At 36.7% G+C, this 16873-nt stretch overlaps 1 protein-coding gene across 3 annotated transcripts; it reads left to right on the plus strand.

Annotated features, from left to right (window-relative positions):
- The first annotated feature begins 837 nt into the window (after positions 1-837).
- Positions 838-15208, plus strand: LOC105567646 (fatty acid synthase). Of its 3 annotated transcripts, none has more exons than XM_012022683.1 (20): positions 838-1422; positions 1501-1723; positions 2402-2652; positions 2892-3123; positions 3955-4373; positions 4611-4904; positions 5384-5591; positions 5686-5846; positions 6209-6526; positions 6836-7341; positions 7558-7862; positions 8576-8977; positions 9462-10483; positions 10655-10902; positions 11266-11962; positions 12232-13057; positions 13373-13851; positions 13987-14241; positions 14306-14557; positions 14637-15208. In XM_012022683.1, the coding sequence occupies exons 2-20, from the start codon at positions 1549-1551 to the stop codon at positions 14811-14813; spliced, it is 7227 nt and encodes a 2408-aa protein (XP_011878073.1). In that variant the 5' UTR covers positions 838-1422; positions 1501-1548; the 3' UTR covers positions 14814-15208. The 3 variants fall into 3 exon arrangements, with proteins under 3 accessions (XP_011878073.1, XP_011878074.1, XP_011878072.1); XM_012022684.1 differs by having other exon boundaries at positions 838-1399; XM_012022682.1 differs by having other exon boundaries at positions 838-1723.
- Positions 15209-16873: the final 1665 nt, after the last annotated feature.

Below are 16873 nucleotides of genomic sequence, written 5' to 3' on the forward strand. Positions count from 1 at the left end.
GGGCGGTAGCAAAAAATCAAACATTTTGTTCTGCGACTTACTACAGTTGATTTTGATGGCGAACAGCCGGTTTTTATTATATATATAAAATAACCGGCGCATATATATATATATATATATATATATGCGCGCGCGCGTGTGTGTTACAATATACAAAAATTTTCAGTAATTGGAGCACTATTGCAACAGCATATTTCTGAGACCAAATCAAGTAAAAAAGTCCTGTACTAATTTTCCCTCCGACAGTTATTGAGATATCATAAGCTAAATATTGGAAGTTATCAATTTCCTCTTGAATATCTCAAAAAGTATTAGCCAAATAAAATATGTTTCAGACAAAAGTTGTTCATATCAATTAGTAGAATAAGACAGTATAATAAACAATAGAGGTTTTCATTAATTCCATTAAAAAAATGGAAGGTGACTTTCACGTGACCTTCAAGCAACTGTTGAAGATCAAATTAATTACACCATGTCTCCCTCGGAACCAAACAACTTTTGCCAGAAACATTTTCTAGTAAAACTCTTACTTATCGAGATATTTGACCGTGTCCAGACTTTTTTAATACCCAATGTATGAAGGTTAAAACTCTTTTGCCTACAGGAAATCACAATTAAAAAAATGTTCAAAAATGTACAAACGTAATTAGTAGTATAGTAATCATTTGCGCATTTACTGTTAGACACGATGAATAAAGAATACGAATCGTACAAAACAAAATATTAACAACTTATGTCGTTTTATAAATATTAATGCTTTTATTTCGTTGTCTTAAAAGTGAAGAGTTATGTAAGAAATATAAAAATGTGGAGTACATAGATGAAAAATGTACACATGTGACTTTGATACAATGTAATAACTTGGGTTACAAATATACAAATAAGATTAAACATTTCGCATATGAGTAAAACCAATAGATACGTTGTAACTTTGTTATACAGGTTATTAAATTCTATAGTTATATGTATATTAATTAAATCTATTGTAATCAAATCTGCATTTCTACAATAGCGAATAATGTTTCTCTTCTTTAACGAAATGCATATGTTAATTGAAATGTATGTAGTATAGGTACTCTCATTGTATTATGCACACTCACGACCAGAAATTTATTATAATTCTGTGATTACTTGTAAAATGTTGTGCTCTTGTCTTACATAACGCTTGAGATAATAAGTTAGCCGCTCACGAAAACAGTTTGATACATTTCTCACCAACAATGCAAATGTATAAAGGAAGTTCAAAGTTCCAACAACTCATAAGGTAGGGATGTTCTTCGATACAAAAGCACTGATTTCCGTTGTCTCACCTTTCAGTTGTAATGCAACGTTCACAGAAACGGTTCGTGAGCTTATTAAGTCCCCTATAATAATAAACAGATTGATACAGTTTTATACGGTACGAGGATTATTAAGGGAATTGTAAATATTTCTCATAATTGATAAAATTAATGAGACATTTCTTAACTGAGAAAATAATATTTTAACAACCAACTTCAGCAGCATTATTTCTTTTCTTCATATTAACGTAACGAGAAGGTGAAAACGATGCCTGCCCTGAAATCGAGTAAGAAGATTTACAAGACACCTGAACCTGGCAACGAAATCGTTATCTCCGGTATTGCCGGAAGATTTCCAGAATCCAAGAATGTAGAGGAGCTCAAAGACAATTTATTGAATAAGGTGGACCTGGTCACGGATGATAATCGCCGGTGGGAATTAGGTAATTAATAAGTTACAATTAATAAAAGAGTTTTAACTGCTATAAATACAATTAAATATCGTTATTGTCAGTAACGTATACTAAATATTAAATCTCTTACGCAGACAAGTATTATTTTATACTTTTTCCATAAAACGATATCAAATAATATATGTATTTATAACTTTATATTTTATATGTATTATATACAGGGTGTTCCGCAATTCGTGACCGAAATTTTAATAACGTATTTCTGAACAAAAAGTAAAACGAAAATCCTAATACAAAAATGTCGAGGCTATAATACTTTTCAAATGGGAAGCATTTATAATAGACAAATCAGGTAGTCTAAATTTAGACTACCTGATTTGTATTATAATTTAAGTATAAAAGTATTATAGCCTCGACATTTTCGTATTAGGATTTTCGTCTTACTTTTTGCTCAAAAATACGTTATTAAAATTTCGGTCACGAATTGCGGTACACCCGTATATATTATATAACATAGAGACGTATACATAGATGTATTTGATATCGTTTTATGGAAAAAGTATAAAATAATATTACGTATACTAAATATTATTACGTACACTAAATATACTAAATATGACACAGTTGAATGTATCTTTATTCTAATCGTGTAATTAAAGCTCCCAGGATAGATACGATGATTTATTATATTTTTATAAATACTAACAGATCATCCGGAGATCCCTCATCGTACAGGAAAGATTAACGATATCGGCAAATTCGACGCGTTGTTCTTCGGGGTCCACTTCAAACAGGCCCACACGATGGATCCGATGTGCAGAATGTTATTGGAGCACGCTTACGAGGCTGTCGTTGACGCGGGAGTTAATCCAAAGCAGTTGCGTGGGTCGCGAACCGGCGTTTTCATAGGCGCGTGTTTCTCTGAATCTGAAAAGACTTGGTTTTACGAAAAACTACAGGTACATCATTAATACATGGCAAATGAGACAAACGTTAAATCGAGACTACACACTTTATCAATTTAGATTTCGATGTAGAGAGAATTTCAAACGTCGGAAAGTTCACATTTCTTCAAAATTTGCGATTACTCGCTCGCTTATTGCTAAAAATAGAATCGAAAGATGTAGGAGGCAAAGTTCCCAGCAATTAAAGTCGGTACAAAGTTATTTCCTACTCTTAATTTTCTTGCGATGATTAGGTAAATGGCTTTGGAATTACCGGGTGCAGCAGAGCCATGCTGGCGAATAGGATTTCCTACTGGTTAGGAGTGATTGGACCATCTTACACTGTGGACTCCGCCTGCAGCTCGAGCTTGGTTGCGTTGGAGCACGCTTATCGCTCAATATGTGACGGCCAATGCGACGCCGCTATCGTGGGCGGATCGAATCTATGTCTTCATCCCTACGTATCGCTGCAATTTTCTCGTCTCGGTACGAACCCGATCCTCGATTACGTTATAACAAGAAAGAAATGGAAACTCATGTTTTCCTGTAAAGATTTGTGTTGTAAGAAATACAAAATAAAAAGAAAATTGTACTTATTATTAATAAGGTAATTACAACAATTAATAATCAAGTTAAATTTATTGTAAAGAAATACTTTATCTGTGTCGTGCCAAAGGAAATATTCGTATACGAAGAGAGCTTAAGAGGAGAGAAAGATAGAGACTCTTGTTACAATTTCAGAACTTTCTGGTAATTAGTCGCATATTAACGATAGCACAATGAATTACGTAATTGCACAGCATCCAAGCATATCTCGTTTTCTTGTGGTTCGCAGATATTGTACATACAGATATCGGTGTAATTTTTTTCAACAGCATGCAGTCACTTCGTATCTCTGTCACATTTTTTAGCAATAGAATATTTTTTAATTAAGGCACGTACACCTTTTTTTTTAACATAATACTATTGTATACTTAATAATACAGCATAGTGTAAACACTAGGTTTAAGTTTTACATGCACTGAGAAACCAAAAAATTCGTGTGACTCGCTTTATTGTAATACTTGCTTTATTGCGGTGTCGAAGTCGCCGAATAAGTCGAATAAGAATTCGATGTAAAGAATGTATTTAACTGACAGTTATATCATACGTATAGGGTGTGATCCCAGGTAAAAGAGCTAATAATGTAATACATTAGAAAGTAAGACCTTTTTTACACAACGTCTTGTTCTCAAGAGAATCAATAACTACTGTATAAAGTATTGCGGATACAATAAGCGATTATTTTCGTATATTTGATGATAATGATGATTGTAGGGGTTTTGTCGCCTGACGGCCGTAGTAAAGCGTTTGATGCTGATGCGGATGGCTATGCTCGCAGCGAGACAGTTTCCGTCATATTTCTACAGAAGGCGAAAAACGCGAGACGGATCTACGCCACATTGGTCTACGGTAAAGCGAATTGCGACGGTTACAAGGAGCAAGGCATCACGTTCCCGTCAAGCAAGATGCAGGGAATACTGATGAAAGAGTGTTACGAGGATTGTGGCATACCGACGAGCGATCTGGTCTATCTGGAATGCCACGGTTCCGGCACCAAAGTCGGCGATCCCGAGGAGATCAACGCGATTGAGAACATCATCTGTAAAGACAGAACTACCCCTTTATTAATTGGTTCTGTTAAGTCGAATATGGGTCATTCCGAGCCTGCTAGCGGCCTATGTCAAGTTGTCAAGGTGACTCTTTTTTTAAAAGGAATATCAGCGTTTACATTCAAACTCTTTTGAAAATTTTTCGCAATAAACTCTCTGCATTATTAAAAATGCCATACATTATATTTAGCCCTAAATTATTTAATCCTAATTAAAATTGTTGCCAATATTGTAAGTATTCGAATATTTGACTAAAATGGTAAAAAGGAAGTAGCTAGGTTTATGCCACATTAATTCATTATGTTACTACTTTTATCCTAGATGATAATAGCAATGGAAACTGGATTAATTCCACCCAATTTACATTACAACCGGCCGCGAGAAGGCTTGAAAGCTCTCGGAGATGGCAGGCTCAAAGTCATCACCGAGCCGACACCATGGGATGGCGGTTACGTGGGTATTAACTCCTTCGGTTTTGGAGGTGCCAATTGCCACGTCATATTGAAATCGAATCCGAAAAAGAAAATCAACAATGGAGCACCAACTGATGATTTACCGAGACTCGTCGTAGTATCCGGACGTACGGAAGAGTCTATTAAAGTATTCTTAGACGACGTAAGTAAAGATCGAAGAATGACGATGTTGAAAGAAAAATTATATCAAAATTAAGTAATATGAAAAATAGAAAATGAATGAAATCAGCCATATATTAATAAATTGGATAGTTTATGGTATCTTTACGTATGTATAGAACAAGGTCTCCTATTATGAGATAAGCTCCTAACATAAGATAACGGGTTTTCAACATTCAATTTTTTAAATCTTTTTCGAAACAATTACTCGCACCATTTTCCACTAAACAAATTTCACTCCAGGGACAATAAATTTATGAAACCAACAAATGATGCCTATTAATTTAACAGAAACTCCGCTGTCTCATATTAGGAGGCTTATCTCATACAGGATTCTCCTTTAATTACGAGGTTTGGTAGATTTCCTCGGTGAAAAATCGACACAGAGAGAAATGCTCGTCGAGGCATATTGATTGGATGCGGTATAGATTCGTGAGAAAATTTATTTTTATGTTTTCGTAGATCGAGAGACACCCGATAGACACTGAATATATTCATCTGCTGCACGACATTCATTCTGAGGATATTCAGGGGCATCTGTATCGAGGATACACAGTAATCGGCTCGAAAACGGCGGACCGTGCCTTAAGAGAATCAGAAAATTATTTGGGAACTGTAAAACCACTTTGGTTCGTGTTCTCCGGTATGGGGTCGCAGTGGCCTGGCATGGGTACGTATCGCATTTCGTTTTAATCTCTAAGAATGGAAATTATTATATTTTACTCTAATACGTTTTTGTTTATTGATTTGTTAAATCGAAATAGGTACTGACCTGATGAGATTCCCCGTCTTTGCCGAAGCTATTAAAAAATGCGACGCTGTCTTACGACCGCGCGGTGTAGACATCATTAATATACTAACAAACAAGGACAAAACTATTTTTGACAATATTTTGCATTCGTTTGTGGGTATCGCGGCAGTACAGGTGAGCTGCTATAGTGTGACACTCACATTTTTATTTCTTCTGATGAACTATATTCAAAAATATTGATTAAGCGCCAAAATTATGAAAGAACGACTGGCGTGATGATAATAAAATTTTAAAAATTTCGAAAATTGAATAACAAAAATTGAAGTAATTTAATAATAAAGTGCAATGTACAATGAGATATATTAATATTTTTATATGAAAAGTCACATATATTCAATTTTTCAAAATTAAGACTAGATATTACATTATTTTAATTAAGAATTTATAATTAAAATGTGTCAAGCGTGTAAAATCATTAAATTTTAGAAATTTCTGATAATTCTTCATTGTATTCTGATACAATATGAATTTGATAGATTGGTCTGGTCGATCTTCTCACATCGATGGGTATTGTGCCGGATAATATTATTGGTCACTCCGTCGGAGAGCTCGGTTGTGCTTATGCAGATGGATGCTTCACTGCCGAACAAATGATCTTGTCGGCGTACTCGAGAGGTTTGGCTTCCATCGAAACTGAAGTAATTTACGGTTCGATGGCGGCTGTCGGTCTTGGCTACGAGGACATCAAAGATATGTGTCCACCCGATATCGAAGTAGCTTGTCACAACGCTGCCGACAGCAGCACTATTAGTGGACCCGCTGAGTCGATGAAGGAATTTGTCGCCCAACTGCAGGTTCTATTACTAACTTACTTTCATTCAATAATGAAATTCTAAATTGTACTGATAAAAAATATAATATAGATGTATGTAAATTTATTTTTATTATTTTAAACACATTTAAATGTAAGAGTTTATCGATTGAAAACGACGTCAAGACATTTACCAACGTGTTAAAATACAACGATACATGCTACATTTGTACATTATGTATATAACATTTTCATTACGGGTTTAATTATTTATTTTATTGCCGAATTTTAATTGTCGTCTGTGTCTTTCTTTCAATATTCGTCCTAATTAAGTCTACATATATCTAACCAGGCTAAGCAAATCTTCGCGAAGGAAGTGCCATGCAGCAACATACCTTATCACAGCCGTTACATCGCACCCGCCGGCCCAAAACTTCTGGCTTATCTGAACGAGGTAATTCCTCAACCGCAGCCGCGCAGCAAGAAATGGGTAAGCTCGTCTGTGCCACGCAACAAATGGTCCACCGCGGCTGCCAAATTGTCGTCCGCCGAGTACCACACCAACAATCTTCTGAGTCCTGTACTATTCGAGGAAACGGCGCGTATGATCCCGAAGGAGGCCGTGACCATTGAGATCGCGCCCCACGGTCTTCTGCAGGCCATCCTGAGGCGATCCCTCGGTTCAGGAGTCACGAATGTCGCGCTCACTCAGCGCGGTCATAAAGATAATGTCGATGTTTTCCTACAAGCAATTGGCAAGCTCTACAATGCAGGACTACAACCGGATATTGCGATTCTCTATCCACCTGTCGAGTATCCAGTTAGTGCCGGTACCCCAATGATCTCACCTTCTATTAGGTAGGTGCTTGCCGAAATCATTTACATATTCAATTATTTAATATAAAATCATTTTTACGCTCAATTTGTCAAAATGTAATTGTCCCTCGATCATCTTCTCTTACGAAGAGAACAATGAATGATAAGAATGAGGAAAAGCTGCATAAAAATTACTTTGAGAATCCTGTTAAGCTTCATCGAGAGATTAGGATGATAAACGATTTGATTTCCTTCAAGGTGGGAGCACTCTGACGACTGGTACGTAACGTCATTTAAGATGCAAAAGAAGACCACCTCCGGAGAGAGAGTCGTTTCTTTGTCGCTAGCAAACGAGGACGATAAGTATATGATCGGTCATGTTATCGATGGGCAGAATTTGATCCCTGCCATGGGATATCTTGCTATGATTTGGGAAACTATAGGTATCTTGTATGTGGAAATGTACACAGAGGTATCGGTCGTCTTCGAAGATGTCAACTTCACACGTGTTATCCATATACCGAAAGATGGCGAGGTTCAGTTATCAGTGATGGTGCAAAAAGGTATTATTATTGTTTATATTCATACAAAATATATACAGAATGCTGTTGTAATTAACAATTACTGCCACTGTATCGACATGTTTTAACTTACGCGTCATTTAATTTATAGTTCAATACAAAGTCATCAATTACAATTGCATTTATTTATACTTTTATACAGAATACGTAATATTTTTATCCTAAGAGTTAATTTTTTTATTGAAACTCATGGATTGGATCAATTTTTCATGTGATAGCAAAATTCCAAATTTTAAAATTAAATTTTAAACTGTGCAAACCTAAATCGATAGACTAGACGTGTAAAATAGGACGAAAACTTTTCCCTTTTGTTTGTTTAATTAATAATAAAAACTCGTATAAGCAAATTGAATTATGTCTAATCAAAAACGGAAACAAATTGTTTGACAGCTGCTAAATTAAAATAAATATTTGCTTTTACATTAAATTATGTAATAAAATGGAAGTTGTCGATATAACTTAACACTGCAACAATTATCTTAAGCATAAAAATACTGCGCTAAAATGAAAAATGCTGCTGCACGTTGCAAAAATAATGTAGTTTTTTGATGTGTCAACAAGCATGCATACATTTTTGTGTCGATATAAAATTCATTTCTTATTTTCACCGTTGTGAATTAAGTCACCATTGTCAACAAAGACTTGGCAATCGAGTAAGTATGAACCTTAATTAATCGCAATACTTATTTCTACAGGCACTGGAAGATTCGAAATAACGGAAGGTAATTCTGCGGTTGTAACTGGATTCATTCGAGTCGTGAAGAACCCGACACAAGAGAAGGTACCTGCTTCACTTTTGCCAGAAGATGATGACGAGGAAGAGGTGATGAATACCAAGGACATTTATAAAGAGCTACGATTACGGGGTTATCAATATTCAGGCAGCTTCTGTTCCTTAAAAAGCGCATCCATATCAGGAAAGAAGGGACACATTACTTGGGCAGGTAATTGGGTGACATTCATCGACAACATGCTGCAGATAATGATGCTTGGAATGGACACGAAAAGTTTATATGTACCTACAAAAATACAAAAGATCGTGATTGACACTAAGCTTCACCAACAGGAAGGCCAAAATCTAAATTCAGAAGACAAACGTAAGTTCATACATTTGGTTTCTCGTGTATCTCACGAGGTTTGCTTGCGAAAGAAGATTAACTACATTTCTTAATTCAAACGTAACATACGTGCGATAACTATGGATTTTAAATCGTTATCAATGTAATTATATTCTGTTTATCTACTCGTATAGACCAGAATAAATCTTAAAGAACTCAACTTCTTAAAGAAAGAAACTTAATTAGAGATATCTTGTTAAATTCAATTTTCAATAAAGCTGAACTTTCAAGTTCACTCTATACAAGTATATAAATGTTTAAGAAAGAAGTCATATATGATATAATCAATATCAAATTTTAATGAGAAATATATTACGCATCATGTAATGAAAATTATGAATAGTTCTTCATTACTCTTATCATAATTCTTACACTAATAAGTCTGATATGATTACTATAATTACACATACAATATATAAATACAACAATAATAATGATAATATGACTGCAATTTTTGTTACAGAATTCCCCGTGCATGTGTACAAAGAATGGGAAGTCATAATGTCAGGGGGAGTCGAAATCCGTGGTGTCAAAGCTACGGCTATACCTCGCCGACCACCAGCCAAAATTCCAGTCCTCGAAGAATACAAATTCGTGGCTCATCGTGACAGAGCGCAAGTGTCCCTAAAAGAGGCGATCAGATTGTCCACGCATATCGCAATCGAATGTCATCAAAGTATTCATGTAAAGACCATCGAGTTGATTGACGACTCCGACAATGTAACAGTGGATAAATTAGCGTCACCTGTGCTTACTGAGATTCTGGATGATTTGCCCTTGATTCAGCCGAAGGTGTATCTGTCAGCACCTTCTAATCGTTTTGACAATAATTCGTTACCCTCTAATGTGATCCCCATAGATATGAGTAAAGTGCCCAAAGAAGAGAATATTCTGCTTGCTGTCGGTATCGGGCTGCTATCGAGGAATAAGACACAACAATTGGAAAATATTCTGTCGAAACTGAAAAACGGCGGTTTTATATTGACACGAGAAAGACTGTCCAAGTTCGAGAATCTTTCGTCATCTTCAAAGCACGACTTAAACGTGATTCTAGAGAAGAGTATTGGCGAAGAGACTATTGTACTTTTAAAGAAGAAGAAACAGTTGGCCAGAAAAACGGAAATCATCCATGTTAAAAACGACCAGTTTACCTGGCTCGAAAAGCTGAATTCGCTCATGAATGCGAAGAGTGAGGCGGTCGACATGAGGGTAATACTCATCGGTGAGGGAGAATTGGAAAGTGGTTTGCTAGGCTTCGTTAACTGCTTAAGAAAAGAACCAGGCGGAGAAATTATCAGAAGCGTATTGATACAAGATACCAAAGCCCCTAAATTTTCTTTACAAAACATATTATACTGGGAACAGCTTCAGCTTGATTTGCCGATTAATGTATTGAGACCGGGGAAGGAATGGGGTTCCTACAGGTATCAGCCGCTTCCGGGTCCACAGCCGAAGCTTGTTTGTCACGCCTATGCCAATCAAATGGTACGTTGTAATAAGAAAACATGTTGTAATTCTGAAGCATAAACGTGCGTACGCACATACATTTGTATTGTCATTACTGTTATACATATGCGCAGTATAATATATCATATATATTGTATAATATAATGTATAATATAATTATTCTATTTTTAATATATTTATGAAAACTAGACAATTGGCGACTTAAGCTCGCTTCGTTGGATCGAGGGCCCTATACGTCCTGACAGCAATCAAAAGGACCTAGTCCATGTAGCGTACTCGTCTCTCAACTTTAGGGATATGATGTTGTCCACAGGCAAACTCGCTAAGAATAATACCTCATTCGTGCCTAGCCGATTCGACGATTGCATCATCGGCCTGGAGTATGCTGGTATCGATACCACTGGTCGTCGTGTGATGGGACTCAGCTGTCGTGGAAAGTAATGTTCTTATTAAAAATGTATACTTCGTATACTTTGACACGAAATCATACATTGAAAAATTGTTTCATTACACTATTTAAAAGAAGAAATGTATCACGCAATGTGTTGTAATAATATAAGACTATCAAGTTCCGTTATTTTCCAAAGTTTATTAACATATTTGCGATTAGATTATCGTAGATGTACGCGAGAGCTTTTGCAAATTTTCGATTTTTCATACTGTGTATGAGCTTTAATTATTAATGTTCACATTAGTGACCGCTTATTGATTAATTATCATTATATACTATCATCTCTACGATATTTTGTATTCTAAAATAGAAGTTGAGATTTGTACGATCAATATTTACTACTTTTCAGAGCTATAACGAATGTCATTGAAGCTGATAGAAGATTCTGCTGGTACGTGCCTGACAATTGGTCACTGGAAGACGCGGCCACCGTACCATGCGTGTATGCGACATGCTACATGGCTCTGTATCATCGTGCTGATATGAAGGAAGGCGACAAAGTGCTCATTCATTCTGGCACTAGTAGCGTCGGCCAGGCGGCAATAAATCTAGCTCTTCACGAAGGCTGCGAAGTGTTCACCACCGTCGGAACGCCAGAAAAACGCAAGTTCATCCGCGAGCTATTCCCGTCGATTCCAGATAATCATATTAGCAGTTCGCGCGACACTAGCTTCGAACAGATAATACTTCAGCAAACGAACGGTAACGGGGTGGACATCGTTTTAAACTCGTTGACCAAGGAGAAGCTCCAAGCGTCGGTTCGCTGTCTGGCACAGGGTGGTCGTTTCCTGGAGATCGGCAAGTTTGATCTCGCTGCAAATAATCCCTTGGGAATGATGATCTTCTTGAAGGAAGTTAGTTTCCACGGAATTTCGTTTGACAACTTGTTCGTCTCTACAGCGGAGGAAGAAACGAGAGAGCTGCATGATATGGTAAACAAAGGCCTAAAAAATGGAGTTATCAAGCCGCTTGTTAGAAAAGTCTTTGAAAAGGACGAATTGGAAACAGCCTTCAAATATATGGCAGCCGGAAAGCACATAGGCAAGGTAAAAAGAACTGTGGTTGATGGCAGTTTGATTGTAATCAATTGTTCTTCTCAAATCTATTAATAAGCTGCATAAAGTTATTCATTAACATTGTTTGCTAGAAATACGAATTATATACGGTCAACTGCTATCAACTGTTCTATTACAATATTATAGTTACCTAACGATTCTCCTAAGCGCTTTGGAGAGAATATTAAACTTATTAAAATAAAGCCAAGTCTGCGAGAAGCTAAAAGAAAGTTAACAAGGCTATATTACATGTCTTATAGATACTTGTAAAAGTTTGCGACGAGAAGAAGGTCCTTGAAAAGAAGCCTATTCTCGCTGAGCCTCGATATTACTGCGACAGTAATAAAACTTACCTCATCCTGGGCGGACTAGGTGGTTTCGGGTTGGAATTGGCCGGCTGGCTGATATCCCGAGGCGCCAAAAACTTGGTATTGACGTCAAGAACAGGAATAAAGAACGGTTATCAACGTCTGAAGGTCGAGCAATGGAAATCTTACGGCGTGAATGTGCTTATCGTCACGGGGGCAGACGCTTCAAGTCACAAAGATTGCGAATTTATACTGAACTCCGCGGAAAAGCAGGGCCCGGTGGACGCGATTTTCAATCTCGCCGTGGTACTGAAGGACAGCGTCTGCAAGAACCAAACGCCGAAGTCGTTCGAGGAGTGTTTCAGGGCGAAGGCTTACGCCACGAAGATGCTGGACAAGTTGTCCAGAAGTTTGTGCCCGCAGCTGCAACAGTTTGTAGTTTTCTCCTCGGTCTCTTGTGGCAGAGGGAATGCTGGGCAGACAAATTACGGTATGGCCAACTCCGTGATGGAGAGAATTTGCGAGCGCAGAGCGGCGAACGGTCTACCGGGGCTGGCTATCCAGTGGGGCTCGATAGGCGAAGTTGGCCTTGTCGCCGAGTGGCAGGACAACAACAAGGAGCTTATTGGCGGTACTTTACAGCAAAGAGTATCCTCCTGTCTTGAGAAGCTCGACAATTTCTTGTTGCAGAATCGTCCGGTGGTATCTAGCATGATGGTAGCGGAGAAGTGCGTTCATGGAACTGTCAACATTGTGGAGACCGTGGCGGATATAATGGGTAAGATTGTTGTCATTTTAGAATAGTCTCCTAGAACAAAATCAAAAGGAATCTATAAATTACATGTATTACACAATGAAGATGTTAATTCTATGTTTTCAAATTATAAACCATTTAAGTATATTCTCTATAGAATCAATATTCCTGGAGAAAAAATATATCTTTTTGTTTATTTATACTATTCTCATCAGATGTTTGTAGGTCTTGATTTGAATTTCACAAATAAAATTGCTTCTATACCGTGTCGTTATTAAAAAATATACGTTACTATTGATAAGATACCGAGTCTAAATATGTTTCTTGATATTTTTGCAGGTATAAAAGATCTCAAATCTGTGGCTCCGAACACATCGTTGGCCGAACTCGGCATAGATTCGATTAAGTCTGTGCAAATTAAACAAACAGTGGAACGTGAGTTCGATGTCTTGCTCACAGCGCGGGACATCCACAATCTGAGCTTTGCCAAACTGTCAGAGATGTGCGATGAGGAATTGGAGCGAGAGCAAGCACAGGCTCAACAGATCACTGAACAAACAGCCGCAATATCTGGTATTCAACTGATAGTTCGACTTGTGAGCGAGAAGTTGTCTACCGAGACCTGTATGGAATTACAAACTAGAATGGATCCGCGCAAGATCAAAGTATTCCTTTTGCCGGGTATACAAGGTTGTGGACAATTATTTAATCCACTGGCGTCGAAGATCAGACCTATCGCTGCGGTCTTGCAATATGGAATAACAAATAATGGACGTAGCCATATGTCTATACCGGAATACGCCGATTTTCTTTTACCAGTACGTATACACGGAAGAGCGTAAATGATGAATAAAATAAGACATTCATTCGATATATTTCTTTTTTTAATGAATGCTTTCGCTGAGTCGAAAAATGTTCGTCCATGCCAACTGACATTTCATTGGAATTTCCAGTACATCTTACCAAAGGCAGAAGAGCAAAGAGGTTTCGCTATAGTCGGATATTCGTTCGGCTCGTTAATTGCCATCGAGTTAGTGAAACGACTGGAAAAACGAGGTTTGAGCGGTCGATTAGTACTGATTGATGGTGCTCCTGAGATCCTGAAAACAGTAATAGAGCAATTCCTTCCATCCGCTACTGAGGGAGAACTTCAAAATAATATCTTGCTTGCTATCATGGATACTATGCAATCAGCTTTAAGCGAAAAGGTAGATCTTGTTGGCTGCTAACATACTTTTCGGTCTTCTTGCTAATATCCCGTTTATTTCTTAGCTGCTTTTGGATCTCGAGAAATGTACGACCTGGGAGGAGAAATTAAATAGTTTCGTTTCACATGTTCCTGACAACGAAATGGTACTTTCCGTCGCAGATAAGAAAACATTGTGTACAGCTATTTATATGAACATTCTCGCTCTCCGAAAATACGACTTTTCGTCCTTGGAACGACTACGAACGCCTATAACACTTTTGAAACCCACATTAAAATTTGTCGATACGATCGACGAAGATTATGGCCTACACAAGGTATTACACTTTCATGTACTTTTTATAAGCGTTTAATTTCTCATAATCGATGCCTAACACAGCGCGAAAAACATTTTAGGTCACACGAGACAGGGTGGAAGTGCATTACGTTGAAGGCAACCATGTCACAATGTTGAACAGCAACATGGTCATAAGGGCAATCAACGGAGAATTGTTACAGGATTATAAAGAATTCAGAAAACTTTTATCAGAAGATCGACCGTTCGAGTACGAGGACGAGGAACGTACAGCCTGAATTATGGATTAAAGGCCTATAATATATTTAACTTAAAAACAATATATGTATGAATGTGTATATTTTTGTCGAAGTTGGACTAGGACTGAGTACATACATACGATCTAGACTTGCCGATGTGGATATTTGAATATCTGAATAATTAATTCACCGAATTATCTCCACTATTTAAATTTGAAACTATTTAAATTGTTCTGTAAAAATGTTTGTGATTCAAACAATCGAATCTGCAAGTACCTTAGGTTGGATTCACTCCTTCTCTTCTCTTCCCTCTGTAGAAAATTAATAACATTATTAAAATGCAAAACTTGATTGAAGTTATGTACAACGAAAGTGTAATTAAAGTAGTAGTAGTGGTAATAATGGTGGCAATAAAAGTAAACGGGTGAAACTAATATAGCTTCTTCTGTCACCTAGATCTAAAAGTTCCTTTGTAACTATCCGCTGGGTATTAAGGTATGCTTATTAGTCTCAGTCCGGTATTTTCTATCAGACTGCAGAGGCTGCCCATCCTTACATTGCGCCCAGGTTCCTGGGCTCTAGAAATGGACGGTCCGGGACTTGAGTTTTTTAACAGTCTAGCGCAGGACACTGTATGTATACTGTCCTTTTTTTCCTCTCCACATAGCCGACATTTTTTTCTGCTCCGCCAGTCCGAGGACGAATAAGTAAGCTCTGAGAGCCTTATGGCCCGTGAGGAGACCGATACTTATTCTCAGTCTTCTTTCGGTCACAGTCGAGAGTCCGATAGACCTTTTAGCAAGGGTTGACTCATCAGAAGTCCGGCGACAGCCTTATCCCGATTCCCAGGCTGCTAGTTACTCTCGGCTTCTGATGACTTTTTCGCCAGTGGCGAAGGAGACGTCTATCCTAGTACGGATATATTTAAGAGACAAAAATCTATAGGTGACACCGGTTTTTCATTTGCAGGGTAAAATCACATTGATACAAAGTCAGCAAAAAATTAAATTAAAATTAAATAAATAGAAAATTGATATAAAGTTTGCTTATGTGTGTACAGTTATTGTTTCTTTAATTTAATGATCTTTCTTGAAATTTCTAGTTTTTAATTTTGTCTAGCTTCTCTCGAGGAATACAAGAGGTGGAATGTGTTAAATATTTTTTCCAATATTTTTACTGATCTTTTTTAAATCCACCGAAAATAATTGTTATTATCAAATGCAACTACTTAATTATAGGTCAAATTGTAGAAAAAAAGAACCTAATATTATAGAACGGTATTTCATTACCGTTGGCAAAAACTGATCTTAAAATAAATGGCTAACATATCTTTCCTGAAAAGGGAACGGTAATTCTCAAAAAATAATACGTGGAATTTAGAAAAAATAACTAATAAGAGATAAAATAAATAATAAATTCATATAAATTTGCGTGTTCTAAAATTGGTAAAGGTATTAAAATTCTGGTTGCAGGTTTTATTATCGTCATAATCGTACTTTAATGCAAAAACTAATACATATCAATATATACCCAATCATTCCTAATAAACGCTCATTACATGTTATCATTTATTATCCTCGCTTTGTAAGTTATCTTTCGCTCACTCAATATTACGTGCAAAATATAAACTGAGAAAGTTGCTAGAGATATAAATTTGTATATTTAATTTCCTCTATTTTACAAATCTCTGTTCAGAGTCGCTGACTTTTCTTTAACTTATGGCTCTTTTGTTGTTCTTCCACTACTAACATTCATTACCAAGGAAGACAAAATACAAAAAGACATGTTTATTTTGTACTGGTATCATTAACAAAAATGAAAATGAGAAATCTTTTAAATAAAGAAAATACTCGGTATCAATTTAAAATAGACGAGATTAATTTCATTATAACTCTCTTATAATATCATTTTATTATAAACAAGTATAGAAAATGGTAAATATACAAAATATCTCAAATCCGCTACCTATTCTTTGATCCTTCGATGATCCAATGAAGTTAATCTTTCTTTAACAATAATGCCTAGGTATCAATCATCCATAAATTAGAAGCGATTGAGAAAAGAACTTAGTTGCGAATTAAACTTGGGAAATTAGATGG

The sequence above is a fragment of the Vollenhovia emeryi genome, unplaced genomic scaffold (genome assembly GCF_000949405.1).
Source record: "Vollenhovia emeryi isolate VEMERY1.0 unplaced genomic scaffold, V.emery_V1.0 DF939136.1, whole genome shotgun sequence".
In the NCBI taxonomy this organism is placed as follows: Eukaryota; Metazoa; Arthropoda; class Insecta; order Hymenoptera; family Formicidae; genus Vollenhovia; species Vollenhovia emeryi.